The sequence below is a fragment of the Erpetoichthys calabaricus genome, chromosome 2 (genome assembly GCF_900747795.2).
Source record: "Erpetoichthys calabaricus chromosome 2, fErpCal1.3, whole genome shotgun sequence".
Lineage (NCBI taxonomy): Eukaryota > Metazoa > Chordata > Cladistia > Polypteriformes > Polypteridae > Erpetoichthys > Erpetoichthys calabaricus.
The window spans coordinates 42160869-42177219 of record NC_041395.2 but is presented as its reverse complement, the minus strand read 5'-3'; the positions used below and the strand labels follow the sequence as shown (position 1 = coordinate 42177219).

At 35.9% G+C, this 16351-nt stretch overlaps 2 protein-coding genes across 2 annotated transcripts in view; both read left to right on the top strand.

Annotated features, from left to right (window-relative positions):
• LOC114644521 (cell adhesion molecule DSCAM-like) overlaps window positions 1-16351 on the top strand; it is a 647203-nt gene that overhangs the window by 219858 nt on the left and 410994 nt on the right. The gene's annotated exons all lie outside the window — the stretch shown is intronic.
• On the top strand, window positions 9823-10981 carry LOC127526560 (erythroid membrane-associated protein-like; the record flags this gene model as incomplete). Its single annotated transcript, XM_051922340.1, has 1 exon — window positions 9823-10981. A coding segment is annotated over one exon (567 nt), but the record flags the coding sequence as incomplete, so codon positions are not given.

Here is a 16351-nt window from a genome sequence, read left to right as displayed (position 1 = left end):
TTTTAATTTTGCTTTCTGTAAAGTAACTTGTGATGCATGCAGAGTGTCAGTGGTTTCCACTTACACATTTGGCATCTATGGTTTATGCAGTTTGACCTATACTTAATTTATTCTTTTTTTGTTATGTCTGTATGCTTGATCATGCTATGGAATAAGATATAAAAGTTACTGAAAATAACGAACTGGTCCACTGAAGAGGTCTGAAGAAGCATACCAGTTTGATACACTGTACAGATTATTTCTGATGTCTGTGAAAGGCAAAACAAAATGAAAGTATAAATTATTGTCCTTAAATCGGAAATACATTTCTGTCTTTCTTTTGCTTTAAAAATGGAAAGTTAGGCTATTGCATACATTTCAGCAAAAGTGTGCATGAGAGTGCTCCTGGTGCCCAGTCCAGGGCTGGTTCATAGCTTGTGGTCAGTTCTGCTAGGATAAGTTGTGGACCACTGCAATCCAGAATTGGGCAGAACAGACTCAGACAATGGATGGGTGGATGGATAATTGTGCAGATAACTGTAAACCTAGATCCTTTGTTCCAAAAAAAGTCTTTCTATCTGTTGATATTCTACTTTTACCTGAAAATAAATATACTTTTAAAATAAAACAAAAGCTAAAAATGCAAAACCAAGAACACAAAGCCAGAAAAAGCATTGTTCAGATAAGATATCAGGCTTCATGTTCAAAGATGAGGAGGCAGCTAGCAGAATGGTTCCCTGAGTGTTGTGAAAACTGGTCTGTAGTCCACTGATAGTGGGCCTTTTGTATGCTCTCTGTTATCTGGCACACTCAGTTTTTGGAGAAGTGTGGACTTGAGTTGTGTCAGTGAACAGTGGGCAAAACATTTGAAGCATTAGAAGATAAATATTTCCTGAAATTTGTCATAGACCGCTTTAAAAAGCACAATTATGAGTGATACATCTGTCTTATAAACAGGCAGGTGATGCTGCCAGAGCAAAAGTATTTGTATAAGAAATCCTAGACATGAAAGGAAGTACTTTACTGTCAGTGGTACTTTTTTAAGTAATTTAAAAATAAAGCTCTTACCTAAAGTATAATATTTTCATCTGTAGTCATCCTTTGAATTAACATGGAAGGGTGCTTGGATAGGCAAGAAATAAAAAAAATGAGAACATAAAAATATAGCAAACACAAGACAAATTGGGCGTATGGGTTATACAGTATATTGATTTAAACCACATCTCCCCAATGCCCACAGAAGTGCAGCTTACCAAATACAGAGATGTGTCATAACGGGTGACTTAAAAATAAGATTGGTGTTTTTGAAGTGGCATGCTGTCATTTGCCCCAAACACTTAGTTTGTTAGGTGAAGCTGTAATCAGTAATTTTATATATAAAATGTTTTTCACAGCATTCTACAATTGCTCCTGCAGAAATAAAGTGAAACAAAAATCTTAAAACATGATGAATATGAGCAATGTGAAGTTTTTCTTCATTTGATCTTATGATTTAGTCAACTACTGTATGTAGTTTTTATGATAATACATTCTGTTTATGTGAGACAAAATAAGTCCAGATGTCTTTGCCACTTCTATCTTTGTAAACTAGCGTGATTCCTGTATACCCTTCCAAACTTTAAGTTTGCCTTTCCTGTTTGGTTTACCTTATATTTCATTATTTTTGGTAACATCTGTACTGTTTCTAATGCACCTACTTTATATTATCCATCAGTTTTTACTGAAAATCAACACCCACTTAATTCAATTTATTTTGGTTCCAAATTGATGTCTGGAAATGTACAGTAGAGGTGAACTCCAAAACTTTCCTTAGAAGTTTGTTAGATTTACACTGACTTGTACTGTACCTTGTAATATTATGTTAATTTGTATGGTCTTCTGGGTTATAATATATTTAAAAAGTAAATGTAACTTGTTTTTCTGTTTGGCAGGATCATTGGTAATTTTATGTTTTTGGCATCATAATCAAGTCATCTATTTCCTTGCTGTAGCTGGCCTTGGCATTCTGTTTACATTTGCACATGAACTTTTGTTGTGTGGTTATGCATATTTTATCTCTTTATATAAATAAACACAGAATACACAAATGCAACATACTGTTTGATGATTATAGTGAGGACTTAGGAGAGGTGATTCATTTTTCAATTTTGTGTAAATTTTACTGGATTTTATGGATTTATTTGGATTGTAGTTTATGTACTCTTTTGAGTTCTTAGCCTATTGGCTAAGTCAACATCTCCCCTGCCAATCTCACTAGTCTAAAGACCAACATGCTTTTATTTAATGTCTCAGTGTTTTAACCCATCCCTGATAAAAAGCCTTTGTGTCTTGTATTTATTAGTTTTGTAAAGTTGCTTGTGAAAAACAGAAAACCTGTTAACACACTGGGAATGAGCAGCAAGAAGTTATAGAATGTATCTATAGTGTTATTCATTTTATGTTTTATAAAGTCCTGCGGTGGGTTGGCACCCTGCCCAGGATTGTTTCCTGCCTTGTGCCCTGTGTTGGCTGGGATTGGCTCCAGCAGACCCCCGTGACCCTGTGTTCGGATTCAGCGGGTTGGAAAATGGATGGATGGATGTTTTATAAATCTGATTTGAATGTTGTGATTATGTAATGTGGTATGTAGTTACTTGGCTGATATGTTTAGTTGGCACTTTGTACAGTGTGTGGAGTTGTTTGTTTGTTTTAAATAATACAATAATAATAATAGTAAACACTACATTGGTATCAGAAGCAGGACAAGGTGAAGATCTACACTCTGACCTAGCAAAGCACCAAGTGCCACAGATATGTAAAATTCATTTTCTGGGCTCTTTTGAGAAGATGCTAGCAAGTTTCAAAGCTGAGATCCAGGATTTGGAATGGCAACTGTAGCATCAATACAGGAATACCTCTGTAACTGCGTCACTTCAATAAAAGGTACAAGGCAAGCCTGACAAAGTTGCATATGAATTCCAAGTAGTGAGACAACAGCTAGCTGTTCTTTTAAGGACAGTGACCTACCTAAAACAGCAAGAATCCATTGGGTCAGTACTTGCGAGCTCTGGTACACTTCTACAATATTAAATTTGATTTTAAGATGTAAGAGTATCATTTTGGGATGTCTGAACATTCAATTAAATGTTTCCCTGTTGTGTGTTCAGAAATCAAAATAATTTCCTGTCCATTCTGAGATAAATGCAACATTTAAATAAATCTGAGATTTCTTAAAATAGATTGAAAGTTCAATAGGAAATTAGGCAGGAATTAATTTTAAGTGGTCTCAAAATCCATTTAACCTCAATTGCATAGCAGGTCAGTTTGAAGTTTTCCAAAATGTATTTGAGATATCTTGAAATGCGTGGGAAATTATTTCGGGCTATTTAAAAATATATGTGAGATTGTGGACGAAGACTCAGACAAGACAGCAGGTATGGTTTATATAGCAGCTTTATTCTTCAGTGTCACAGTGAGCAGAGTTTCAGAAAGCAGGCAATCAATATTACTTGACAGCGTCAGGGCTCTTCTGAACCCCGTCTGTCGGGTGGGGGCAAAGTTTTATACCCCTAGAACGCGTGATTTAATATCATTATGGAATGCAACAGTCGACACTTTTATTTTACACAATCCTTGAGCCAAGTATTATCTCAGACCCCAGAGCTCCTTCTTCTATCTTCACCACAAGTTCAACGCACCTTATGCGATGTGATTTCTTGGCCCTTTTGTTATGGCGTTCAGATGTAAATAGAGGAAACGGGATAAGGCAGACTCATGTGTGGAATGCTTAGACCTTGAGTCCCTTGAACAAATATTTTTCTGTTTGCTCATCAAAGCATGCTTTTAAATCTTACTTCTGCTTAACTTCTCAGACATGGATTAGTACAAGGGAGTGAAGAGAACTTTGTTCTTTCACAAGATATCTCAGTGTCTTGCAGACATATTCACAAAACCAACCATCTTATTTCACAAATTTTAAAATGAGTTTCACTGTTCTGAAAACCTAAAACATTTTACAATATTTGAAATTTATCTTGAGATAACCCTAAATGATCGTTTAACTTGCCATAAAGACCAAGTAATTGAAACAAGGTCAAGTTAAATGCCACTACACATTTTTTGTTATTTTTTTAAGGTATGCTGTGATGCCTGTATTGTCAAGTCAGTTTTATTTGTACAGCACATTTAAAACAGCAGAAGTTGATCAAAGTGCTGTACAGCTTCTATAAATACACCAAAAATAAGTAAATAAATTAGTTAAAAAAAAAAAGTTTAAAAAGCTAAGGCAGGCGGGAATAAAAATTGACTAGTGTCAATGCTGACCTAATATAAAAGGTACTGTACATTAATAAAACCTTAAGGGCATCTACTGCAATAGCACGGTCCTCTCTAAGCTTAATAGATCTCAGCACGACCAGTAACTTCTGTTCAGAGGACCTCAGTGCACGTGAGATTATTTGTTTGTCATTAAAACAAAGAAAATTTATTGACATTCATATTTTAATTTCTTCCAGACATTCCAATAAAGGTCTAAGAGAAGATAGAACTGTGTATCATCTGCGTAACAATGAAAAGAAAAATGATTTTTGAAAATGGATCTTAAGGGCAACTTGTACAGTGAAAAAAGAATAAGCCCCAGAATAGATCCTTGAGGGACGCCACAAGTGAGAGAGGCCAAAGAAGAAGAGAGATTGCCCAGGCTAACTAAAAACATTCTGCCTGTTTCAAAGCAGAATGCCCACAGACAGCTGAAGATGGGTGATAAGGATGTCATGGACAGCTGCATCAAATGCTGCAGTTATATCTAAAAGCACCAAGACAGTCTTATCCCCAGAATCACTTATTAATAAGAGTTCGTTTAGAACTCTTTAAAGTGCAGACTCTGTGCTGTGATGTGTCTTAAAACCATACTGAAATACTTCAGAAATTACATTTTCATTTAAAAACGTTTATAGCTGTGGAAAGACAACCTTCTCCAGAATTTTAGAAAGAAAGGGCAACTTGGAGATGTGTCTGAAGTTCGAAAAGTCTGTAAAATCCAGGTTGTTTTTTAAGGCTGTATCACAGCTTGTTTAAAATGGGCTGGGACTGAACCAGTCTCAAGACAACTATTTTTAATGCACAAAATGTTGAGCCCAACCACTTCAAAAACATCTTTAAGAAGATGAGTGGGAACAATATCTAGTAGACAAGTTGTGGGTTTAAGGTGGCTAATTACTTCTGCCAAAAAAGGGAGAGATGCAGGCTGAAACTGATGAAAAACAACTGGGCATGTAGAAAGAACTGAAGGGTCTTCAGGGTGCAATGTGGGATCTAATGTTGGCAATTTTTTAAACAAAAAAACTCAGAGGAAAATCTTTGCAGACTGTTAATGTCATGTCAGGCCATGTAGGAACAGATGGGTGAAGAATAGATTTTATACTGTTAAATAAACCTCTAGGTCTATGACAGTTATTTGAGGTAATATCTGAAAAGTACTTATTGTAGCAGATTTCACAGCTTTCTGGTAATTAGTCAAACTGTCCCTTAAAATATCAAAGGATACTTGAAGCTTGTCTTTTTTCCATTTGCACTCTGCTTACCTATATGCTCGACTCAGGGTACAAGTGGCATCATTTAACCATGGCTCAAGTTTAGGTTTTGAGCACTTGACCATAAATGGAGAAAGAGTCTAAAATGTTAAAATAAGTGTCATTAAACAAAGTGACTAGACCGTCAGTGCTCTGCTGAGGAGGGGAGAAACACACAGCATCCATAAAAGTCATGGAGAATTTGCTAGTAGTGGTGGAGTTCATTAAGCAAGAGTAAATGTCTGTTTGGCAAGGTAAGGAAGCCTCAGTTATAACAGGCATGTGATCAGAAAAGTGAGCATCACCAATTTCACTGCTACAGACAGGTAAACCATAAGATAAAACAAGGTCCAATGTTCGTCCAGTGTATATATGCTTCACGCCTGTGTTCTCTGCATCTGATTAAATCTATGTTTTTATTTCTGTTACTGCAGAGTAAGCTAATAACACTGCACTGGTGTTGAGCAACTGTTTAACACAGCATGGATGGAATATGTATATTGTTTTATCTTTTTTATTTAATTTTTAATTAATGCAAATCAAGTCCGATGGCAGTGATCTTTAGGTAAGACTAATCACTGCAAACGTGAACCTTTGCTCAACAAATTGTATGTCTGACACTTTTAGACAGTTCATGTAATGTTTCTGAACATGTCTATGTGATGAATGTTTACAAATGTCAAAACTGCATTACATCAAGTGACCATGACAACTTTAAGAAAAAATCCATTTATTGCTCAAAGGACAGTTTTTTTATTTTTTTTTCTCTTTATGTAGAAAGTTCAGAACTCCTGGAGAGTTTTTATTTACATGTGTTGGTGATAATGAAAAGTGAAAGATGCAGCAAAATGTAATGTGACTAGTGCTTATTGTTTCAAAATGTTTAATGTTTAATGTAAAAATAACTGAAAGTCATTTGGGCAAAAAGAATGTAAAATTGCATATTAAATGATAATGAAATTTTTAAAAATATATTAGAATGCCCAGAAGTAAAACAGGTGACACAGACTCGGAGAATAAACATTTGTTTGTCAAGTAATGTAGAATAAGCAGCCTTGAAAATGAACAGGACAGTTTAATGCACTACCTAGTGCAGAAGGTTAAGTTCTGATTATTATGTAGGTTTATATGAATTTCAGTGCTTTTGACAAGGTACCAGGCCAAATCCTAAACTGACTTGAATAACTATAATTTCATAAACCACCTATGTTATTACTGTCAAGGTACTGATGTTTATTTTGGATCTTTCTTCTTCTCATGACTCCAGTTAGAGGTTTCATAAGCAGTGCATTTCTGTAAGCTCCCAAAACTGATTGACATTTAGACAAATACCTATTTGGAGATTACTAAACCTTGGCAGTCATTGTAACATTAAGGATAAACTGTCAAAGTGAATAGATTTACTAAGGATGTATTCAGTTCATTACCTTTAAATATATTTTAATGGATCATTACTTACTAAATATCTTCTCTTTCTTCCAGAATGGGAAAGAATACACAAAGCTACTGGTAAGTAGTTTCTCAACTGAGATTTATTGTAACACCTCATATTTAATCTTTACTATAAAGGTTGTAGTTACATCGAGAATATTTAATTCCAACTAACATACATACAACTTTCTTAACCTGAGATTCTTTAGCATTGGTGTTGATTTTATTGATGCTGCATTGCATTTTTTTTTTTTTGCATTCTTAAAATGAACTGTCTTTGGTTTGGGAAGACTTTTCATGTGCATGAAAGCTTATGAAGAGCCAGATAGATAAATACATAATAATGTCACAGAAGTAAATTCTTCCTAATAAAGACTACAGTGTCAGCGCACAAGGAATGTACAGTATTTTTATTGCTAAAACTAGTACAGTACTTCTGTTTCTATTCAGACATTGCTGAATGTGACCTCTTGGTGTCCTAATTCATTGAATACTTTTATTTCTAAAAATACCACTAAAAATAAGTGACTAAAGCAAATGGAAAATGAATAGTTCATTTATATTCTATGTCTGTTTACTCCAGTGCAGGATACTGGGGACAGGAGCCTATCCCATCCTCACTAGGCAGAAGGCAGAATCTGAATATCCGTTTATCACACAGCACATTTGTTTACACACATGCACACATACATTTATTCTGGGCCAATTTAGTGATTCTAGTCATTCTTAACTATATGTCCTCAGGATGTTAGCATGGGTCAAACTTATATTTATTTTACTACTAGTTGAAACTGGTTCTTTTTTTTTTTTTACAATTTCAATGATCAATTTTAACAAGCATTGATGGTCATAGGTTGTGCCTAAATTTACTGGTGTAATATTAAAAAAAAATATTATGTAGCATGAGGGCACAGATGGTAATACTTTATGCCACAGATTGCTTGTTAATATATACTGTCCATATTATAAAGCTTCCTCTACTCCCAACCTCTTCATCTTTGCTTCCTTCCTTTCTCTCTCTGAATGGAAGCTGGGAAGAGTTGAACTGTCACCTTCAAGTCTGTGCTGTGACTGAAGACATGTGCTGTCTTATATAGCTGCTGAAAAACTTTGTCTTCTGTAAAGAAAAAACTCTGCAAGGGAATACAAACATTTTTTATTTTCAAAGGCATTTGCAAAGTTGACATTTAATATACAGATGGCTAGATTTTAGAGCTGAGTGGTTAGGTGGCTTACTGACAGGAGAAAGAGAAACCTAGAGATGAGCGTTGGGAGGCAGCTATTTGCAATAGTATGTTCTTAGAACTAAGAATAATGTAAAACGCTTTCCTTTTAGGCTGTGTAATAAAAATAAAAACAGTTAATTTGAAAAATCTTTTGCAACCATGTTTTCATCAAATAAATGTTTGCAGACCTTTAAACTCATTTCTGTGGGCCATATTTGTTTGTTAATATGAAAATAATATTGATGCATAGTTTTGACATGTTACTATTACTATTGTCATTTATTCAAACTGAATATGTATGTGAGTTTTCTGTCACTTCTATAAAAAGATGATTATCTTATTGGGAAAATAGTTTAATCCAAATTAACCTACACATTTTTAAAAAGTACAGTAGAAATATTTAGCAAATGTTTTCAGTTTCTATGACATTGTCCTAATAATTAACTTTGTTTAATAAGTTTTATGCAACTGGATAATATAAATACATAACATGCAATTTAATTTTCACTGAATTACTAATGCACAATACTAACAATAATTTAGGTTGCATAGATCTGAGTGTAGCCATGATAGGAAAATTTCAATGTAAAACCTATTATTGGGCAGTATGGTGGAGCAGTGGTTAGAGTCACTAGAGCTCAGTAGTGCTTGGTTCAAATGCTGGCCCCAGCACTGTCGGTTTGCTGTTTGCACTTTACGTCCATGTCTAGGTGGGTGTGTGTTGCCTGATAGCAGCAGGTTTCAAAATTAGATATTTCTTCTTAGCAGAAGCTTTAAGCCAATTCCAGTTTCTGCTAGGCATATTCAATGGTTGTGTTTAAGATTAATATTTACATAATACAGCTCCATAATACAACCTGATTTGGCTCTTTGAAGTGCAAAGCAAGTGTAGATTTTATTATTTTTCATTTTAACAACAATTGTGCTTATTTCGGTGTATACAGAGTAATTTTTAGTTAAAAAGGATTAGCGTAACCATTTAGACTAGTATAAAGTTTTACAACAGTCAAATGTCCTCTTAAAGTGCTGTATGTGTGTTTTTTTTATATTCAAAAATGTATTGTTAAATGCAGCTGCAGAGCTCCTTTAATACAATCAAAGGGGTGAAAGTTTACTGGTGTTTGGTCTTTTTACATTCATAAAGTTTTTAACAAATTAATTTTCATGTAATTTGTTATTGTCGTTTTTAAAATACAGTAGTTACCTCTTCCAAATTTAGCAACTGCGAAACCGCCCACAAGGCATTTGAAATGTTTAGCTCAGGGATTTTTTTTTAACCCCTGCACACGTGTTGGAGCACTTAAACACTTTTATTGATAGCTGACCTTCCTCCTCCACATTTTAAATAGTTCTTTTCTAAACTTTAACACTGATGTGCTGTTATCATTTGCTCTTCAGGTTATTTTTACGGCTTCATTCTTTGTATTTCGCTGTCCGTGGTAACTAGTAGGAAATTCTCTTTCATATTTTGCTAATTATCTTTTCAATTTTTTTACGTTGTATCTTAAACTCAAAATGTGTAAAATAAACAAAAAAAAATAGCTTAATGCAGTATCAGTATACAGTATTGGTCTTGAAAGTTTGGAATGGATGATCAGTGTATCTGCTCCAAATAGCACTGACTCTTCCTCTCCTGTCTCTCTTTAGCTCATGTGACTTTGGACCCTGACACTGCACACCCCCACCTTGTCGTGTCTGCAGATGGTCGTCGTGTACAAAATCTGTTTAAAGACCAGAATGTCCCTGACACTCCACTCAGGTTTGACACCTGGCACTTTGTCCTGGGGAGGGAGAGTTTCACCTCAGGACAGCAGTACTGGGAGGTGGATGTGAAGGAGAGGACTGACTGGTACTTGGGTGTCGTCAGCGAGTCTGCACAGAGGAAAGGACGAGTGAGTCTGAAACCACAGTCAGGATACTGGATTGTGAGGCTGAATAGTGGTGAGCTGACTGCACTGACTGACCCTGAGACCACACTACGACTGAGAGCGATATCCCAAATGGTGGGGGTGCACCTGGATTGTGATGAGGGGCGCCTCTCATTTTACAGTGTGGAGGACCACTGGCACATCTACACCTTCAATGGAGGCGTCACTGGGAAACTGTACCCACTGTTTGAACCTGGAAATGAGGGAGAAGAGCTTGAGATCCTGCAACCTGGACATGAAACAAACCACACTGACCAGCACAAGGAAGTTGTCTAACAGAGATTATGCCACAGATATATTTACAGATTTGTTTTTAAATCTCTGCAGTTTTGTTTCATGAAGAATTAATGTGGATTGCCATTAAGTGCAGTGCCTTGCAGCCATTAGATTTGTAGTTTCATGTGTTTGTTTTACATCAGTGTTTGACAAAGCTAAGACAGGAGACAGAAGTGCACTGCCCAGAAACTGGTAAGGACTGGAATAAAACAAATATCATAGACTTTGAAATGAAAAAAGTAATATTGTAGTCGTTTAACATGTGTGCTTACATAAGACTGTCAGCGCAACAATCTGGCAAGACAAAGGCAAAGAGATTTTATTGTGTTTAATTGTATCAGTTCTTCTGTCTTTACTTTACTTGACTGACATTTAACCTGCAAGTGGAAAACCTTTGGATATCTGGATCTGTTCTGCTCTCCAGAAAACAGGGCAGTTCAATGAAAAATTATTTAGATTTGGCTTAAAACTATGGAAGAACTTTCATCTGTCTCCTGATATGTGTGTATTGTAATTTGTTATCAGTCAAAGTCAGTCATTCAGATTAATTTTAGAATTATTTTATTGTATTCTGGCATTAACCTCCTGATATTCCTGAGAACTGTTTGGCTAATACTACGTTTTCTGCTTAATCTTCACACGATGATAAAACAACAGTAATATCTTTAAGAAAAAGATTAAGGAATAAAAATGCTTATTTTTTTAATTTATATAAAAACATTTTAAATTGAGCATGTCATGCCAGTAATAGTGCATTTCAGTTCTCAGCTTCAATGTTTTAGCACTTAAGCATTCACCAAGCAAATGTGCTGTAAATTATATAGAAAATACAAAATGAATGTATGAAAGCGAGAATTGCCGTTTTGTCTGGCATTGTGTTATGCAGAATGCAGCTTGTTTGTTTTATTTCAGTTCTGTGTGGATTTAATACAGTATACCATAAAGTTTTTATGGCTTTAAACACATTTTAGATATTCTTGGGCAGACAGGTGATTCTGAATTGCCCGGGCTGTGTGTTGCATCAGGTATGTTAGTGCACACGCACAAAAGTGAAGTGTTTTATTAGCTTAGAAACATTGCTGCTGGATTGGGATTGTAGCAGGGTGGTAACAGTGTAAAAATGTATTTAAGAACTAAGCACATAGAGATGGTGCATTGGATAATTTTGAGAGTTACAACAAATGTTTGTTTGACAGCAGACTACAGAAAATATGAAGATTAAGTAATGACAGCGGTACAGGGGTACAGGCAAACTGTCCAGGTGAGTGACATTTTACCAAAGGCTTTTGATATTCCTTTTGAAACCGAGAATACATAAAGCAAAGAAGGAAAGTGACTTAAAAGAGAAATGTGGGTAATAATTGAAATGGTCTAAAAACCAAACCTTAGGACAAAAAACCAGACTTTGATGTAAATTTTGTAGATCACAATGGCAACTTCTCACCAGACATTGCAGGTGTTTGTTACAGTTATCAGTAAAAACATTCTGCTTTTGATAGCTGGCATTCTCACGTTGTTCATCATTTGTTCCTAGTCTGGATGTGTAAGACTTGGTGCTTTAAGGAGTAGTCCTAGCTAAACAGAGTCAGTTATTAAGTTGTAGTCATGTTCAGTGAACATATAGCCAACAAAGGGGGAAAAAAACAATGAAAACATTCCTGGTAATAATTTAAAATCTTTTACTGTAAATAGAACTGCCCCTTTTTAAAGATTCAGTAAAGTGACACTGAAAGTTCTCTTCTACATTAAATATTGCTGTTGCAACTGAAAATCACTCGCAAGATCTACATAAAGTACTGATTATTGGGATTATTAGTTACACACTGTTGAGATTTGAACATCAACTGCATAATATAAATGTGACATTGACCAATATACAGTATGTTGTATGTCCACAGTGGAGCCAAAGCCTGTCTTCTTCATTAAGGATTTTTTCAGTGTGCTGCTCATTTGGAGAACTTATTTCTTCACATAAAAAAGAAAGTAATTTACAAATACTGTATTTTTTAAAGATGTGAATGGAAAATTCTCATTAAATGAGGCAAATTTGAAGATTTTACCTTCTTCATGTAAAGCTTTAGTTTTATAGAAATCTTGCACATTAAAACCAGCTATGTTTGGTAACTTTGTATTCATTATCTGTGTCCTGCTTCTCCTGGAAACATAGACAAATGGTTTGCCTTGTAGGATGGTCTTAATGCAATTTTTTTGCACTTTTGTTCCCAAGTGACTACTCTGGCTAAAGGTTTTCAAGTTAACCAGTTTTAATAACATCGGATGCTACGTTTTCAGGATTCGGTTAATCTAGTGCTTTTACATTTTAGATTTTTTTTTTAAACTGCAGATTTTTTGGTGACCAACCTCCATCCATCCATTATCCAAGTCGCTAAATCCTAACACAGGGTCACGGGGGTGTGCAAGAGCCAATCCCAGCCAACAAAGGGCGCAAGGCAGGAAACAAATCCTGGGCAGGACGCCAGCCCACCGCAGGACACACACACACACAAGGGACAATTTAGGATCGCCAATGCACCTGAGAAAACCTTTGTCTACAAAACCCTGATTCATACCATCAGAGCTAGGGGAGACATTCCTACAACCGTAGCATCTACAGGAATAGCTGCAACATTGTTACCGGGTGGACGAACTGTACATTGCATTTTTAAAATACCGATGAGGCTGAATACTACATCTGCAGCTTTTCTGACTTAACTGAAGTCGGGTGTGGCGGAAGTGCTGCAGTCATTAGAAACGGTATAAAGCCCTGCTCTCTGGAAAAATAAACTTGATCCATGAAGAATCCACCTTGCAAGTTACAGGACTTAGAGGATCAATTTAGAATCACCAATCCACCATGTCTTTGGACTGTGGGAGGAAACCCACCCAGACATGGGGAGAACATGCAAAGTCCACACAGGGAGGACCCGGGAAGTGAACCCAGGTCTCCTTACTGCGAGGCAGTAGCGCTACCACTGCCCCACCATGCTGCCCTTCCTTTGGCTTTCTGTGTCTAGAAGTGCTTATTTGGCAATTGCTTCTGAAGATACTCTAGCTATCTCCAGTCAGGCCAGTTGCTTGTCAATCATTATCATTATGTCTTTTTCATAGTTAACTCATGAGGCCAGTTCAGGATGGGAAAAATACCTTTATTGACACACATGTGGAGTCACTGTGTACATGGAAAGACTGACTTACAGATGGTTACACTTCTTAAATACACTTGACAATTATAGAAGTGTGTGATTAGTTTTGTTTCTTATGTTCTTGCTAGTTACTGATAAACGGGACCCTTGAATTCAGGATTCTGCCACTCTAGATTAAACTGGTTTTCTTAGCCATACTTGTCCTTGTGCTAAAGCTGCAGTGGGACTGGGTCACAGATCAAGAGCCTTTAATTAAAATGCTTTCTTAGAGTGTTAAAAGCAAAAGCTAACAATTAATGAGAACAGAAGTCAGTCAGTATAATCAATATAAAATCAATTGGTGAAAATCATATTTCTCAGTAAAAAGTCACTTTCACACCTTCAACCCCTTGTCACGCAGGCAGTTACTTTAATTGTCAGCACTTGTAAGTCTGTTATGGTTAGAAATACCTGATCTTCTAAAATTTAAATTAATTTCTCAGTCCTCTCTTTTAAATAAATTTATGATTTAAAAAAACTTACAGTAGTTGTCTTTTTTTATTTGTGGAACCTGTACAAATTGTTACCAGTATATTTTATATTTACCGTACATCAATTAACATAACTTGAATTCTCTTTCTGAACTATTTCATTCTTCACCAGTTTACTGATATTATCAATTAGTATATGTTACCTTGATTCTTTATTTAGTGATATGTAATGACTCTCATTGAAACTGCCTTAATCCCTGAAGATGACAGTGTTGAGATCTTCTACAAAATAAACATAATTTGGTGGTGTCTTGGGGAAATTAATACATTGTTTCCATTCCTTTATTTTACACTTCAATGAAGTCCTGCTGTTTTCACGTTAAATTCTTCATGCATTATGCTTTCATATTTTAGTATAGTAGTGTCTTGAGTGGGGTTGGGGATGAGTGTTTTTCTTCAGACATGGTGCCCACCTGTCCCCCAGGACCCGTGATATCCGTGTACAACGTAACTCTTGTAAAACCGCAAGGGTAAATCCTCCAGTCTGACATTGATGTTTAACTCGCACGATAATTGGGTGAGGGGACTAAGCCTTCTGAAAGTAAAGATGTGCCTGTTACATCACACAGTATGCATCATTTCAGGACTTTGTCAAGTGGCCTATTTAAGAGCCAGTGGTTGCAGCACAGACATTGTTTCCACTTAATACAAAATAAATGAAAGTCTCTTTCATACTAAAAGAGTAACAGATAATTTTCTTAGTTAGAACTGCAGGTATTAATTCTTTGCTTCCATGACAACAATTTATAGTTTTGTCTATATTTGAAAGATTGTCTCATGAGCAACCTTTACCTGTCTTATGATTCCGAGTTCAGTATTTTCATTCTTATTTTTGTCACCTAAAAAATAAATGAAACCACCAGCTGTTTATGGAAGAATATTCTCTTTAATCAAAACCAGAGGTGAAGTTATTGGATGAAATACTTCACATGAGACTGTCCAAGGACATTCATTTAGTACACCCTGTTCAAATCCTGACTAATCCTAATAATGTCTTCAGATTACTTCATATACGTATAGTAATAGGATTGTCATCTCTTTTAAGGCTCCTACACATAGGGTGTAGAGAAAGCTTTTAACCAGTTAAACGGGAACAATCACATTTTTGTATCTTTTTTTTATAATAGTAAATGCTCTTACATGAGGGCACAGAAATCATTTACATTTATTTGCTTAGCAGGTGCTTTTATCCAAAGCGATTTACAAAAGAGATCAATATAATCAAGTAAACGCCAGTCTGGGGGACTTGTTAGGATCAGGTTTCACATTGTGAACCATTGAAACTGTTTTCATATAAAAGAATGGACTGATGACACTGTTGGTTTAGGATTGAGCTGGTGAAAGAACTCAAAATCTTAAGAATCAACTCAGCGACTGCGGCATGCATGTCCAGCCACTTCTCTAATTCTTGCAGGTTGAGTTTGTCCGCCAGCTGAATACTAGACCAGTGTCATTATTGGTCCACTCTACTCTGGCAATTTATACAAAGGCATCTGCATTATTCCACACCATGATGTCTTCCAAATCTCATGTAAAATAATACTTTTTACAGTTAAATAGCAAAAATATTACTGTTCCCCCATTAAACTGACAATAACTGACCTGGACATGTGAATACAACACATTCTTTTCTTCCATGTGTGGGACCTTAAAAACTGCACACAAGGCAACTCTACACAAAGACTTATTGCCACTTTGTTTTGGTGGCTTAAAGATTAATCTATAATAATAAAAGGCAAAGCCCTCACTGACTGACTGACTCACTGACTCACTCATCACTAATTCTCCAACTTCCCGTGTAGGTGGAAGGCTGAAATTTTGCAGGCTCATTCCTTACAGCTTACTTACAAAAGTTAGGCAGGTTTCATTTCGAAATTCAAAGCGTAATGGTCATAACTGGAACATATTTTTTGTCCATACACTGTAATGGAGGAGGCGGAGTCACGTATCGCGTCATCACGCCTCCTACGTAATCACGTGAACTAAAAACAAGGAAGACATTTACAGCACGAGTCACACGCGGGAACGAAGGTAAATTACGTTAATTTTTGACTGTCTTTTAATACTGTGTGAGCATACATATTAACACATGTGCAATTAAACGTGTGCATTTACGGGGTGATTTCTCAGGCTTAAAAGCTCACCTTTTATCAAACGCGGGAAGAAAGGTAACTGACGTTGTTCACTGTCTTTTAATACTGTGTAACCATACATATTAACACATGTCCAATTAAACGTGTGCATTTACGGGGTGATTTCTCAGGCTTAAAAGCTCGCCTTTTACTAAAA